Source organism: Salvelinus sp. IW2-2015, linkage group LG26 (genome assembly GCF_002910315.2).
Source record: "Salvelinus sp. IW2-2015 linkage group LG26, ASM291031v2, whole genome shotgun sequence".
Classification (NCBI taxonomy): Eukaryota; Metazoa; Chordata; class Actinopteri; order Salmoniformes; family Salmonidae; genus Salvelinus; species Salvelinus sp. IW2-2015.
The window spans coordinates 15,026,653-15,043,314 of NC_036866.1; the positions used below are offsets into that span (position 1 = coordinate 15,026,653).

At 43.7% G+C, this 16,662-nt stretch overlaps 1 protein-coding gene across 1 annotated transcript in view; it reads left to right on the forward strand.

Annotated features, from left to right (window-relative positions):
• Window positions 1–15,145, forward strand: part of LOC111952712 (A disintegrin and metalloproteinase with thrombospondin motifs 20-like) — a 147,757-nt gene extending 132,612 nt beyond the window's left edge. Inside the window, 6 exon segments of the mRNA XM_070435168.1 lie at window positions 5,947–6,041; window positions 6,139–6,233; window positions 9,449–9,582; window positions 10,692–10,783; window positions 11,200–11,304; window positions 11,494–15,145. Coding sequence (XP_070291269.1) covers window positions 5,947–6,041; window positions 6,139–6,233; window positions 9,449–9,582; window positions 10,692–10,783; window positions 11,200–11,304; window positions 11,494–11,583 — 611 coding nt within the window. The 3' untranslated portion in view covers window positions 11,584–15,145.
• The last annotated feature ends 1,517 nt before the right edge of the window (window positions 15,146–16,662 follow it).

Here is a 16,662-nt window from a genome sequence, read left to right on the forward strand (position 1 = left end):
CATAGTGAATAGATTAATGAGGGAAAAGCAATTATTGAATACATTTTAGAATAAGGCTGTAACCTACAACAAATGTGGACAAGTCAAGGGGTCTGAAAACTTTCAAAGGCACTGTATCACAGGAGGTTGTGGCACCTTAATCCACTGTGTTTTATGCCATTACATTTACTCCTTCCTGCCATTATTTGAGCCATCCTTCCTCAGCAGCCTCCACTGTGTTTCTCCCACTACAGTCATCTTCCAATGGTGTGTTTTTCATGTGTAGTTCTAATGAAGGTCGGTGCAAGTTTCATGTCGTTTACTGGACGATGGCCTACTATCAGCTGAAGGATCGCATCATCCACGGCACGCCGTGTGGCCCGACACCCAACAGAAGAGCTTGCACCGATCCTTTAATTGCAAAACTGTTTTTTGCTTCTTCATTATGGGTATTGTGTGTAGATTGTGCGGCGAAAAAAACACAATTTAATCCATTTTAGAATAAGGCTGTATGGAACATAATGTGGTGAAAGTCAAGGGTCTGAATACTTTCAGAATGACTGTACATACAAACACATGACACCACTTCTACACAGCCTCTCTAATACTTTCTCCACTACTTCTACACAGGCTCTCTTAATAACTGTCTCCAACTACTTCTACACTCTCTCAATAATCCTCCTCCACTACTTCTACACTTCTCTAATAATCCTCTCCACTACTTCTACACTCTCTAATAATCCTCTCCACTACTTCTACCCCAGGCTGTCCTTCATGACTTGTACAAGTTTCAAAAGTGTGCTTACAGCTATTGCACGCCGCTCTGAATTTAGGCCTACAACTTAGATGTGGTTTCCTTGACAACCTCCTGACCCACGGAGTGCTTATTAATGGAAACAGGATGTTATAGTAATGGAATGAAATCAACTGTGCTGCTTATATCAGCCAACTGCCATATCTGATAGTGTCAACTTATTTCTTTATTTTAACAATTGGGCATAACTTTAACCTGTCTTTAGCCTTTCTCTGAGCAATTGGTCTCTGAAACAATATAGTGAGTCAGAGTTCTCCACTCACGCTGGTGGACAGAGAGGCAGTCAGACAGCTGTGCTGAGGCTGGACTGAGGCTAGGTTGGGGCTGAGGCTAGACTGGGCTGAGGCTAGAGCTAGAGCTGGGGCTGAGGCTAGAGCTGGGGCTGAGGCTAGGCTGGAGCTGAGGCTAGAGCTGGGGCTGAGGCTAGAGCTGCGGCGGCTGAGGCTAGAACTGAGGCTGAGGCTAGAACTGGGGGCACTGGGGCTGAGGCTAGAGCTGGGGCTGAGGCTAGAGCTGAGGTGATGCTGATGTTGAGACTAGGGCTTACTGGAGCTGAGACTGGGGCTGAGGCTGGGGCTGAGGCTGGGGCTGATGCTAAGGCTGGTGCTGATGCTAAGGCTGGGGCTGAGGCTGAGACTGGGGCGGAGGCTGAGGCTGGGGCTGAGGCTGAGGCTGAGGATGGGGCTGTGGCAGTCTTCACTTTTGACCCTGTGTGATAGCTGAGTTGGTTCCTGGCCAAGGTTTGCAGGTTCATTCTACACATTGCAGATGTTTACACACGGCCAGGGGATTGTGCTGGAGCGTTGTGCCGCTTGTCTCTTGCCAAGTCATGCATCAAGGAAAAATTAAAATGCTCGGGTGACAGCCAGTTCACCAGTCAAATATTAATGCTAATCAGAAGAGAGAACTGGACTCCAACCACACAGGAACAATAATAGAGAATATAAATAAAGATAGATGTTCTTGTTTTCAGCAAGGCCCCCCAGTGTTGAGCTCATACTCACACCTTAACAAGCATCTTCATGAGTTTTTCCTGCTGTTTATTTATTGGAACGCTTGCAGCGTTTTGTTGTTGAGCACTTTCATTTTTTGACCTATTTACAAGAACTATGTAAAGTCTACTTTAGACTCTTCTTCAGTTATAGGCTACATCTGCAGTACCAGTCAAAAGTTTGAACAGAAGAGCTTATTACAGGKTTTTTTATTATTTTGTACTATTTTMTGCATTGTAGAATAATACTGATGACATCAAAACTATGAAATAACACATATGGAATCATGTAGTAAGGAAAAAAGTGTTAAACAAATCAAATATATTATATATTTGAGATTCTTCAAATTCACCCTTTGCCTTGATGACAGCTTTGTACACTCTTGGCATTCTCTCAACCAGCTTCACCTGGAATGCTTTTCCAACAGTCTTGAAGTTGTTCCCACATATGCTGAACACTTGTTGGCTGCTTTTCCTTCACTCTGCTGTCCAACTCATCCCAAACCATCTCAATTGGGTTGAGGTTGGGTGATTGTGGAGGCCAGGTCATCTGATGCAGCACTCCATCACTCTCCTTCTTGGTCAAACAGCCCTTACACAGCCTGGAGGTGTGTTGGGTCATTGTCCTGTGCAAACCAGATGGGATGGTGTATCGCTGCAGAATGCTGTGGTAGCCATGTTGGTTAAGTGTGCCTTGAATTCTAAATAAATCACAGATAGTGTCACCAGCAAAGCTCCCCCACAGTAATTGGAGAAGCCTATTGGGAGGGATGTGCAACCTGAAAACTAGCTGTTATTGGCAGAGAGGAGGGCACACTCTCTTTGATATTGGTCAATTGACTTACAATATGTTATTGGTCAATTGACTGACAATATATCGCCTAGTGATGTCTCCCCAACCCAGCCAAACAAGCTGAAATTTCAGGTGGTCTTTTCAAACAGCTCTTACACTAAAAGTGCATTATCATAATTTTCCCAATTTCACAGTGTTATTTGAACCTCATAGTGTATATATATATATATATATATATATATACAGTTGGAAGTTTACATATAAAAAAAAAAATATTGTACCTTTATTTAACTAGGCAAGTCAGTTAAGAACAAATTATTTTTTTCAATGACGGCCTAGGAACAGTGGGTTAACTACCTTGTTCAGGGGCAGAACGGCAGATTTTTACCTTGTCAGGTCAGGGATTTGTTTTGCAACATTTCGGTTACTAATCCAACGCTCTAACCACTAAACTACCTGCTGCCCCGGCGGCATACACCTTAGCCAAATACATTTAAGCTACATATTTCACAATTCCTGACATTTAATCAGAGTAAAAATTCCCTGTCTTATGTCAGTTAGGAGCACCACTTTATTTTAAGAATGTGAAATGTCAATATAATAGTAGAGAGAATGATTTATTTCAGCTTTTATTTCTTTCATCACATTCCCAGTGGGTCAGAAGTTTACATACATTCAATTAGTATTTGGTAGCATTGCCTTTAAATTGTTTAACTTGGGTCAAACGTTTCGGGTAGCCTTCGACAAGCTTCCCACAATAAGTTGGGTGAATTTTGGCCCATTCCTCCTGACAGAGCTGGTGTAACTGAGTCAGGTTTGTAGGCTTCCTTGCTCGCACACGCTTTTTCAGTTCTGCCCACAAATCTTCTATAGGATTGAGGTCAGAGCTTTGTGCTGGCCACTCCTATACCTTGACTTGTTGTCCTTAAGCCATTTTGCCACAACTTTGGAAGTATGCTTGGGGTCACTGTCCATTTGAAAGACCCATTTGCGAACAAGCTTTAACTTCCTGACTGATGTCTTGAGATGCTGCTTCAATACATCCACATAATTTTCCTGCCTCAGGATGCCATCTATTTTGTGAAGTGCACCAGTCCCTCCTGCAGCAAAGCACCCCCACAACATGATGCTGCCACCCCCGTGCTTCACAGTTGGGATGGTGTTCTTCGGCTTGCAACATCCCCCTTTTTCCTCCAAACATAACGATGGTCATTATGGCCAAACAGTTCTATTTGTGTTTCATCAGACCAGAGAACATTTCTCCAAGAAGTACAATCTTTGTCCACATGTGCAGTTGCAAACCGTAGTCTGGCTTTTTTATGGCGGTTTTGGAGCAGTGGCTTCTTCCTTGCTGAGCGGCCTTTGAGGTTATGTTGATATAGGACTCGTTTTACTGTGGATATAGATACTTTTGTACCTGTTTCCTCCAGCATCTTCACAAGGTCCTTTGCTGTTGTTCTGGGATTGATTTGCACTTTTCACACTAAAGTACGTTAATCTCTAGGAGACAGAACGCGTCTCCTTCCTCAGCGGTATGACGGCTGCGTGGTCCCATGGTGTTTATACTTGCGTACTATTGTTTGTACAGATGAACGTGGTACCTTCAGGCGCTCCCAAGGATGAACCAGACTTGTGGAGGTCTTGTGGAGGTCTACAATGAAGTCTTGGCTGATTTCTTTTGATTTTCCCATAATGTCAAGCAAAGAAGCAATGAGTTTGAAGGTAGGCCTTAAAATACATCCACAGGTACACCTCCAATTGACTCATATGATGTCAATTAGCCTATCAGAAGCTTCTAAAGCCATTACATAATTTTCTGGAATTCACAGACATACACAGTCATTTTTCCAGCCAAAGACAGGAGTCACAAAAAGCAGAAATAGAGATAAAATGAATCACTAACCTTTGATGATCTTCATCAGATGACACTCATAGGACTTTATGTTACACAATACATATATGTTTTGTTCGATTAAGTTCATATTTATATCCAAAAACCTCAGTTTACATTGGCGCCATGTACAGAAATGCCTCCAAAATATCCAGAGAAATTGCAGAGAGCCACGTCAAATAACATAAATACTCATCATAAACTTTGATGAAAGATACATGTTTTACATAGAATTAAAGATAAATTGTTCTTAATGCAACCGCTATGTCAGATTTCAAAAAGTTTTACGGCAAAAGCACAATATTCAATAATCTGAGAACAGGGTTCAGCCACAAAAGGAAGCCATACAGTTACCCGCCAAATTGTGCAGTCAACAAAACTCATAAAAAGCAGTATAAATCTTCACTTACCTTTGCTGATCTTCGTCGGAATGCACTCCCAGGACTCACACTTCCACAAGAAATGTTTGTTTTGTTCAGTAATGTCCATCATTTATGTCTAAATAGCTATTTTAGTTAGCGTGTTTGGTAAACAAATCAAAGTCAGGAAGCGCGTTCACTAAAAGCAGACGTAACAGTCAGTAGAAACATGTCAAACGATGTATTGAATCAATCTTTAGAATGTTTTTAACATAAATCTTCAGTAACGTTCCAACCGGAGAATTACACTGACTTCAGATGTGCGATGGAACAGAGCTCCCTCTCATGTGAACGCGCATGGTCAGAGCATGGTCAGGTCATGATAGACCTTACTCAATCCCCTCTCATTCGGCCCCCCTTCACAGTAGAGGCATCAAACAAGGTTCTACAGACTGTTGACATCTAGTGGAAGCCGTAGGAAGTTCAAACTTATCCATATCCCACTGTGTATTCAATAGGGTCTTGGTTGAAAATCGACCAACCTCAGATTTCCCACTTCCTGTTTGGATTTTTTCTTAGGTTTTTGCCTGCCATATGAGTTCTGTTATACTCACAGACATCATTCAAACAGTTTTAGAAACTTCAGAGTGTTTTCTATCCAATATGAGTAATAATATGCATATATTAGCAACTGGGACTGAGGAGCAGACAGTTAACTATGGGCACCTCTGTGCACCTTTCATCCAAGCTACTCAATACTGCCCCTGCAGCCATAAGAAGTTAAAAGAATCAAGACTTTTACTGAAAAAACATGATGGTAGATCATGTACATTTGCGATGTAAAGTATATTGTTATGTTGAAATTGACCTACATACCATCCTATAAAACTGTAACACTAAGGACTGGATTCAATCGTTTTTGCAGAAGTATCACAGAAGATCCTCATTAAAATGTGAAGGTAATTTCCGATTGAGCCGACGACATAAGCAGCGCYTACCGTGAATGCAGGAACATTGCCTTTAGATTTCAAACGAGCTATAGCGCTGAACTTCCACGATGCTTTGGTGATACGGATTGAATCCAGCCCTAAAGGTGCTCCGTCTTATTTCTGATTTTAGGTCAGTTGTTGACATCCTGCAGAGAGGTCCAGATGATACAGGGGGTGAGGATGGATGGGGAGTACTAYCTGAAAGTCAAGTCCAGGATACTACAGGTGTGTGCTCTCTGTCAGAATCACTGACTATCACTTCATCATTAATAATTTCCAGGCCAGGATTCAGCAATTGTTGTCTCAATGTGTTTCTTCCTAGATCTACTGTGCTGAGATGCAGACTGATTTCCCTAAGGAATATGTTACGCTGCGGAGTGGTCAGACAGACAACTACTCAGAGGTCTATGGATACAGGTGTGCTCATTGAAACCGGATTACCCTGTGCTGAATTCATTTTCTGTTTATGGACAGAATACACTATAATACTGTATATGATTCTATATGAACATTCATTCAAAAAGTCATTACATGTAAGCAATGTATTGTAACGTATATGCTAGGAGTCAGGAAGCAGGTGCAGAAGGTGAGTTTTATAATGATAATAAGCAGATAAACAAAACAGAAGAAGCGTACTGAACATGAGCAAAACCAGAGGGGGAATGAGAGGTTCCTGGTGGAGAGCCAGACGCGATCACCAGGATGGAACACGGGAGCCTCACTGCGATGCCGGTCCGCCTGATCCTTCTGACTGAGKACAGGAGCCTTACATGGGCGGCATTCCACACGTCCTCTGCACATCGGAACCACTCGTCCACTGCAGGGGCCTCAGTCTGGCTCGGAGTCCACAGAGCCAAGGTCAGCTGATATCCCAGAATGCACTGGAAGGGAGTGGAGGAGTGACGAAGTGAGTTCTGGGTGTATTCTGCCCAGGGAAGGAACCGGGCCCACTACCCCTGCCTGTCCTGGCAGTGACTCCTTAGGAAACTCCCCACCTGCCCGTTGGACTGAGGCTGGAACCTGAATGTGAGGCTGATCGTGGCACCAAGCTTATCCATGAAGGCTTTCCAGAACCGCGATGTGAAATGGGGACCACGGTCGGAAACTATGTCCTCTGGAAGGCCATAGTGCCGGAAGACCTGCTGGAATAGTGCCTCAGCGACCTGGAGAGCAGTAGGTAGACCAGAGAGGGATAAAACAGTAGGATGTAGAGAATCTGTCAACAACGGCCATAATAGTGGTATAACCATCAGAAAGGAAGACATCACTTACAAAGTCTATGGACAGATTTGACCAAGGCCGCTGAGGCACGGGAAGGGGAAGTAGTTTACCTGCTGGAGCGTGCCGGAGAGATTTGGATTGGATTCATACGGTGCATGAGTTGACATAGTGTGCGACGTCCTGCGCCAAGGTGGGCCACCAGTATTTATCAAAGAGAGGGATTGGATGGTGTGGGTGATACCTGGGTGTCCAGTGGCGAGGGATGTGTTTGCCCAGGTCAACATCCGATCTCCCACCCCTGTGGAGATGTAGATGCGTTCTGGAGGGCAGGTAGCAGGAGCGGGTTCCCTCTCCAGAGCCTGGCGGATGTCCACATCTATGTCCCAACACAAGGGGCCAATTATTCGGGAGGACAGATTGATAGGCTGGAAGCCACTCACAGGACCCTCTACCAAAGTGGAACCACAGGGTGCAGGAAAGCAGGTCCTCTGGCATCCTGGTCCCCAGGCAGTGATTCTCACCCTCGACCAGAAAATGGTGGGGTTATGAAGTTGGAGCAACAGGAGGCCAAGGAAGACTTTGTGTACAGGTGCGRTGGTGATGAGGAAGAAAAGGCTTCCCTGGTGCATGGGTCCCACGGTCAGGGTGAGGGGGGCTGTGATGTGGCGGCAGGGTAGCCTAGTGGTTAGAGCGTTGGACTAGTAACTGAAAGGTTGCAAGTTCAAATCCCTGAGCTGACAAGGTACAAATCTGTCGTTCTGCCCCTGAACAGGCAGTTAACCCACTGTTCCTAGGCCGTCATTGAAAAAAATAATTTGTTCTTAACTGACTTGCCTAGTTAAATAGTTAAAAATTGTGCGTAATTGGGCTGGATCCCAATGGTCGCTTGGACAGGAAAAGGAGAGGAGAGCGGGTATGAAGTTAAGTTCAGGGAGGAGGCAAGGGCCTGGTCGATGAAATTCCCAGCGGCACCTTGAGGGTCAGCCAGCCAGTGAAATGGGAACCAGAAAGGGTTTGGCGGAAGAAAATGATAATGGAATACTTATGCCTACCCTGGGAGATGGAAGGTCACAGGGCCGCCCCTCTGCTCTAGTGGACCCCGGGTTGGGACGCACCAGACACCGCTAAAGCTGGTGCCCCTCCTGGCTTCAAAAGGGACAGARGCCCAGATGTCTACGGCGACGCCGCTCTGCCGCAGAGAGGTGTGAGGCCCCTACCTCCATGGGTTCAGGCTCTGCCTCAGCACAGCCAAAGGAGGGAGGCGAGGTGGACACCACTGCTCCCGAAGAAGGTTATCCAGACGGATGGCCATCGCRATGAGAGCGTCCAAGGATATGTTGTCATCCCGACATGCCAACTCCTGGACTTCTAGACCTCCTCGCACAGTCCACTGTGGAATAGAGTGTGGAGCACTGGCTCATCCCGTCCGCTGGAAGCTGCCACAGTCCAAAGGTCCAAGGATATGTTGTCATCCCGACATGCCAACTCCGTCTGGACCTCCTCGCACAGTCCACTGTGGAATAGAGTGTGGAGCACCGGCTCATCCCGTCCTCGTACTCCGCAGCAGTCTGAGCACCCTGCTGGAGTTGGAAAAGTCGCTCACATGCCTCTCTGCTCTTTGGAGGATGGTCGAAGACCGCCCTGAACAGAGCCATGAACCTCTCATAGGGACCCAGCTCCCCCTCTCTCCCAGATGGCCGTAGCCCACTACAACGCCTGTCCGGTCAGCAGGGAAATGACTGTGGTCACCTTGGTCTTCTCGATGGTGGGGGCTCCCGTCTGATAGGCGAAATAGAGGGAGCACTGGAGAAGATAGCCACGGCATCTCGATGGAGTACCGTCATACATCTGCGGAAGGGACCGTCGGGCAGGGCGGAAGGCTGGGGGACTGGCTCACTGTGACGACCCGTGGTAGGAGGCCCTCCATCAGAGGTATGGAGAACCTCTGTGGTGGTGTTGATTCGGTGAAGAACGGGGAGGACCTCCTTCATGGTTGTACCCAGTAGAGCCAGTTGGTCGTGGTGTTGGTGGAGTAGTTCCTCGACCATCATGAAGATGGGGTTATCTTCTGCTGCTTCCATTTTTTTCAGAGGCAGTATTCTGTAACGCATATGCTAGGAGTCATGAAGCAAATGCAGAAGGTGAGTTTAATAATGAGAATAAGCAGATAAACAGAACAGAAGAAGCGTACTGAACGTGAACAAAACCAATACTTCCTGAAGACTGAGGCTACTGACGGCTAAATAAAGGGAAAGTAATCAAGGTAATGAAGTCCAGGTGTGCATAATGATGGTTGCCAGGTGTGCGTAATGTGGGTTGCCAGRACCGGTGGTTAGTAGACCGGCGACGTTGAACGCTGGAGAGAGGGAACGGGAGTAGGCGTGACATGAAACCAAATTTTTTATGTCTAGGTTGCTGAATCCTTTTGATTGCCCCTACAACGACAGCAGAAGGCAGGACTGTGACTGCAGGAACGATTACTCTGCAGCGGGATACACTCTCTTCCATAAGGTCCGTCTGGACATCAGCTCACTGAGGATAATGAGTGAGTAATGACCATGTGATTGACTGACCACTCCACTACAATGAGACCACACATCCATGTTGTTTTACCCCTGCACACAGCCCGATCCTTTCGCCCACCTCATAAAAAAACGGATTCGCTCACCGAATACAATTTTCACCGCCTTTCGCCACACCCTCAGACTCAGCACAGAAATCATGATAATGCTTTTCAACAGGCCTTGTTCAGATCACTGGCATAGAGTTGACAACGCATGGGCACCTTGAGACACACACTTACACAGACACATGGTAACACACAGGCATACTCATATACACACAAATGCTTGTAAACACACAAAATATCTTGTGTTCTCTGACACACACATGCATACTCCCTCGCTCATACTCTCTCGCACACACACACACACATGCAACATCTCCAGCGATATTCCTCTGCCCATTACGACATCCAGCCACACCTCTCCAGTTGTCCCTGAGCATGTCTTAGATTAGTGCATATGTGGCATGGTCCGGATTAGTGGTATTTATATCTGTGTGCAGCTAGGAGGAGGGAGCCCACTGCCCTCCACTACACTACTCCACAGAACACATGTAGTCATCTTCCCACCCCATCCCCTGTCTACTCTGGTCCTGACAGCACATGTTCCCAGCACACAAGGCCCTCCCCTCCCACTGCATGGAACTCATTTAGATTTGGGGCGGCTTGACTATAATAATGGTTTCAAGATGAAGAGAAGGTTATGAGCTGCTCTAGCTGTGTAATGCGTTTCTCATKAACTTTACCGCCTTTTCAGATAGAGACAAAAAGAGAGAGAGAGGAAGAGAGAGACAGCGAGAGAGTGAGTGAGACAGAGAGAGAGAGACAGAGGCAGATAAAGTGAGGAGCACTGGTCATGGTCATCATGTCTGACAATAAAGTAGAAATACCCAGAGTAACTAAGCTCATCTTAAACGTCATGTGGTTTAACCTCTGATGTGCTTTAGGCCAGGGCAGTTGCTTAGAGCGCCTTGTCTCTTACTGGAACTCATGTCTCTGTGTATTGATTGTAACCTGCATATGCTCTTTGTCTGTCTATTGATCGTGTATTGATTTAACCATATGCTCTGTGTCTCGGTGTTATGTATCAGCCACAGACCTGAAGTTTTCTCAGACCCTGTTTGGTCGTCCCGTCCCCTTCGCCACAGCAGGAGACTGCTACAGTGCTGCCAAGTGTCCTCAGGTAGGAAACAGAGACCATTTTTGAGTCTGTAATTTATAGACTGTAATCTGTATGTCTGTATGTTTTGATGGGGGCCTTGAGCCAACCTTTCCTGGGCAAGTATTGAAATACAGTTCTGTCTGAATGGGTTTTATTGACCTGACATGTCCAGTCTGTTAACTGGAGTAAAATCGTACGTGTTCCCAGTTTCCACCAGTGGAGTAACCACATAATCACATTGAACCGTCCAGTGTAGCTCAGTGTGTCTGTCCACTGAACCGTGGTACTGCTTTCGTTGTCAGCCCCTGGAATAGAAATGAGATACAGACTAATTGAATGTATTTGAATCCTGATCAGGTCCACTTTAAAACAATTTCAGTTTGTTCAAGAGAAGTTGGTTTGAGGTCTATTGTAATCACTGTGGTGTTCTTCCACAGGGCCAGTTTAGCATCAACCTCATAGGGACTGGTCTGAAGGTGGCTGAGGCAACCAAGTGGACCTCACAGGGCAACTATGTCTCTGTCAAAGTCCACAGATCAGAGGTAAGGAGAACTCTAGGATTCTGGTGTTCTGAATAACTGTACTCTAAACCCTCCTATTAATCTGAATTGTCCCCTGTTATGATTCTAGTCTAGGAATTTCTAGTAGCATTAATAAAATCTTATTTCTTTATGGAAAGTTATTCGTCCTGTCCCACTCCATTTCATTCTTATTTCTCCCTCTGTCTGTAGGATGGGGCAAGAATCTATGGTCGTTGTGGTGGGTTCTGTGGGAAGTGCATTCCCCAGCCTCACAACAGCCTGCTGGTTTATGTCCAGTGATGGTCAGGTACCAAACCTCAACCCAACCATCTCCCAATGGTCTCCCAACGGTCTCTCAACGTTCTCCTAAAATCAGACCAGGAAGTGAAACCAGAGCGTCTGGGGATCCAATGCACTTAATTTGTGAAGGTTGCCATCCCTTTCCTCCCTTCATCACTAGGGTTTAATGACAGGAACCTAGTTACCAAGATTTACCGCCCAAAACCACTCCCTTTTCCCGGGAAAAATAACTGCGAGAAACCGGTAAATTATAATAAAAATTATTTATATCAACAGCATGGCGTGAAATGGAACTGTTAAATKATATGCGATGTCTAAATCTGGTTTCTCTACGGCCTTCTCTCTGCTCTCTGCGTGATCAATCATCAATGCTCATGGTGGGGACAAACAGCCCATCTCAGTATGGAGCACAGTTCACAATGCGTGTAGACCTATCATCTCATCACGATAACTTTTTTTCTTGTGATAGGTAGGCCTACATTTTCTGCAGCATAGCCTATTCTACAGTAATATAAGGATCGAATGCGCATCTAATTTACATATCACCATTGTGCTTTCGGGCATCACCATATTTGTTTTTATTGTTTTTATTATTGCAGCTGCAGAGTTTTAAAACAGCCTATCACTCGAATATTGTTGATTTAAATCCAAGCATGTGCAAACAGTCTCTCTCTCCTTCAATTCCATTCAAATTGCAAAATAAATAATAATCTTCAAGATAGATATATATAGCTATAAAGGGTCCTTCAGCAGAACCAATAACTCTGAAGATGAGCTACGTCTGTTACGTCTGACCTCACTAGTGTTTGTAATTGTAATGGTAACCAAATACCTCTGTGCATTGGAATATCGAAAGCAGACTGTCAGACAATCTCACATATTCCAGCATTGTAGAGTCGCATAAAGGGACACAATCATATTTTGGGGCCGGAAGAATCCTCTCATGGTTTCAAGAGCTTACTCATCTCATAAGGGTAAAATGTTCTTATGGAACTCTGAAAGGAAACATGAATAAGTCATTATAGAACTGGTACAACTATTTACATTTTTATACAAAAAAGACAACTTTTTGTTGGGTAAATGGAACATCTCAATAAATATTTGAATTGTATTAACTTATAGTGTTATGGAAAAAGGGTAATTGTGAATTCCTGCAAAAATGTTCTGATAAATTATGTTTTTGTTGTGATTTGATTAGTAATAACCCAAAATGATATAAGCTTAAAAATGTTACAAAGATCAAGGAAGGAGAATTCTCCAGATCAGAAGATACGTCCAGACAGGGCTGCAACTTTCACTGGGGATGGGGGGACATGTCCCTCCCACATTCTGAAATTGCATTTTGTCCAGTTTTATTATTGGAATGTGATACAAAACGAGGCAACAGTGTGCTTTAGGACCATGCAGATGCCTCCGAGTGATTGGGTAGGCTGTTTGGAGTGTTTATCCGACAGGATAAAAAAATGTATGATGTTCCCACCACTTCTAAAACCAAAGTTGCGCCAGACATGGGTTTTTCGGGAAAGAATCTGTCAGGACCCGGTGCGAGAAACAKTCRCTAATAATCGTCAGAACCCAGAAGATGAGGCAGACACAGCAGTACTAGAGATGGTGGTTTAATTAAAGAACAAAATCTTCAGGCAAAGAAACTAAATCCACAATGTCCAAAAATAAAGCCAAGAGGCACAAAATGGAAATCCTCCACAATACAAAAGAAACTCCACAAAGTGGTAAAAAACAGCAGGGAAAAAACAAACCTCAAAAGACTACTCAAAATATACACAAGAACTAAACCAGAGAACCTCTGGAAAATCCAATAAAAGAAATATCTGTAAAGAACAAGGCTTGGGCTGAGGCTGGGTGCTAACTTACAAACACTGAGCAAGGAACTGAGGAACACACAGGGTTTAAATACTAACAAGGGAATGACCTACAGGTGCAAACAATAATTAGAGCAAGAAAAACAAAAGGTACAAAAAAAGTGCAATGGGGACATCTAGTGACCAAAACCCGAACAGTCTTGGCCAAAACCTGACAGAATCGTTTGCCAATCAGTTAGCTAGGCTTTGTGTACAACTGTTGTTGTGTATTCTTCTACTAATGGTCACACAGACTTGCCTTATCTCAAACGTCAAAGGTCGTAGGTGAGGAGTCCTGCATCACAGATTAATCCTCGCTGTTCTGTTGTGTAATAGTACTGAAAACTTTTCAGAGCCCAATGACTTACTGACTACTGTCTGACTGACATGTAATTAGAATGATTTATCTAGCAGGTCATAGAGAGACAACCAAATAGACACTAAATCATTGGCGTTGTGACCTGGAAAACAGTTATTTATATATATATATAGTTCATTAATATGGTGGCAACTGTTGTCTACATCATGTAAGAGGTGCTAAGTCAAGGTCAAGCTCTCATCTCCAGTCAGTAGCTAGTTTGTCTCAGTACATTTGTGATATTGTTTTCCAGATCATGTCTCTTCTAGGTCCTATAGGTGCATGTGACCCTACCTCTCACAAGAATCAATTCTCATGAGAAGAATTTCATTATATTGTAAAATATTTACGTTTGACCATATTTATTCTGTAATGATATGTAATGATACATTAGAATACTAACAGCCGAGAAGCCACTGTTTGGTTTACTGTTTGATGCTGAAAAGGTATTACAGATTGTAGTGTGTGTAAGTAACCACCAACTTGAAAGAGGATCATTGAATGGTGCTTTTATAACTACTGAAATTACCTCTAATCTTGAGAAGGAACATAATAGTGCCATTGGAACTGACATTAGCTGTAGCACAACCTCGACACCCTTTGAATGAATACGTTCGGCCTTCATGCCTGTAAATGTAAATGTACTACTTATTACAGCATAATGCCCAAAATGCTTTGCAGAAAATATCATGGTCCTCTTATTAATGTAGCTGACGACCAAGCTGGAGGGTTGCTAGATATATGCCGAACTACATAAGGAAACCTGCCTGAAGGAACCCTATCATCATTTAGGTGAAATTATGTCACTGTGACCACTGTAACTGGGTTTTGGCAACCCTGCCATGCTGGTACTCCGATGTTAAGCTTTAACCAAAGTTTCATAGATGCAGAATATAACTTTTGTCAGATAATGCAGCTAGAAAACCATTGGCTATCATTCTTGTTTGATAGGCAATTGTACTATGATGAGGTCTGTATCAGAAATGTTAAGAATACTTGATGCACTATGTGCCATAAATTCTGTAGAAGGGTAATCCTGTTTATTTCTTTTTTTTAATAACAGTTAAGATTTGTAACTTATGATATGTGTGTATTTTTTTATATTCATACTTGAAGTGTAAACTGTGTCTCGAATACATGGGCATTGGTACTGAATTGAACAAGGTGCTTGTTTGCTATGTATTATCCAAAGATGTTTTTAAGAATCATATGTACCTACAGTATGAAAATGAATGATTCTGGTGCTATGGTCATTCATTTTAATTGTATCAACATCATAGGTTTTGCTACTATACTAACACTGTATAATAAGCAGTAATTAAATATTGTAATGCTTTTCAATTGATTGGTGTGAGTTTGAATGCTTCCATATTACAGTCAATGTTGTGAGTAAAAATCGCTCTTCATTTTGCTATAGTGTGAATGGTTGGAAAGGGTAAAGGAACACATCAATGCTGGTGCGTGCTTCAACAGAGGAGGCCTTTGGTTAGACGTGAATGGCAGAGAGTCAGAGCTGGTTAGGTGGCTGTGCTAGCTGGCTTGTGGGTCCATGTGGATTCACTTATTGGCGCAGATTGCATTTCCACAACATGACTTGTTCAATTTCACTCGGACGCATAAACACAGCAAATACTTTGGCTGTAGTTCCTCACTACACCAGGCAGGCACACAGTGTGGACTCTGCATCTGGGGCTGTCAACCTACCAATGACTCACCAAAATACTATGTCAAATCAGAAAGTGAGGTCCGTTTTCCAATTCTCTTTGAAAACCTGACAAAAAAAACTAAATTCCCAAAAATGATGTCACTGAAAAGGACTTGATAATGGTACTTTAGCAAGGCGAGCTGTTAATGGGTGAGGAACTTTTGCAAGGCTCATTGCACCAGGGATAGCTTTGTACATTAAATTAAACCAGATACCGTAATCCCTGAATAACTACTTTGATTCTGTCTCAGCAGAGTGGAGAGGGTAATGAAAAAAACTAACTTGGTTCCCCAAAAAGTTAATCTCATGATTTGGAAGAGTGCGGGTTGTATCACAACAACAACTCCCCAAAAGCAGTTTACCAGGGAAGCCAAGCTGTGCTGAAGTCCACATGGAGTCTTCTGGCTAGAGAGAGAGAGAAGGCAGATGAGATGTGCTGGGCTCCTCTGCTCTTTGCTCAGAGAAACCAGACATCCCTAAAAAACAGACCAGCACTGATGAATGATCCCCATAAAAGCAACTAATGATTGAAGTCAGCCATGAAAAACATAATACTTAAAGGAGCGGCCTGGCTTGTTGTTCACTCTGCATTCCATTACCCCATCACTTTTAACGCGCAGCAATCGATTTTACTGTGGGTCTGTTCTTCAAACCCATGATCAATGCTTGGATGGGTTTTTAAAGTGTAAACAAATACATTGCAAATGTTTCCACTGAGTATTTGTACTGTAAACAATGGAAAGATCTTCCCCTGCATTCATAATTTAGTGCAGTGGTTAAATAACAAAATGCAGTACTGTAGGGCTACATGCAGTAACAGTCAAAGTTGTTGTTACAGTTATAGGTCACATATCCATATCCGGTCCGTTGGGGAGTTAAATCTCTGGTTGTATGATGTGAAAATGGTTCCCATATGGCTCTGCATAGCGGTCAATAATGTCCCTCAGTGCTGTAGGTAGAGCTCTATACTGTACAACCGACAGTGGGCATTGAACCTGAGATTCGTGCCCTTTACTACAGTATGTCATTGTGTGGGGTTCGTGCGCCTCCTGTGAGTATTTCTTGCTATCTACATGGATGCTAGCTGTAGCCCAAGATAGCCTACAGGTTAATATAACGCTACAGCAAAACCACAACATTATCATAAAACGAGGCAT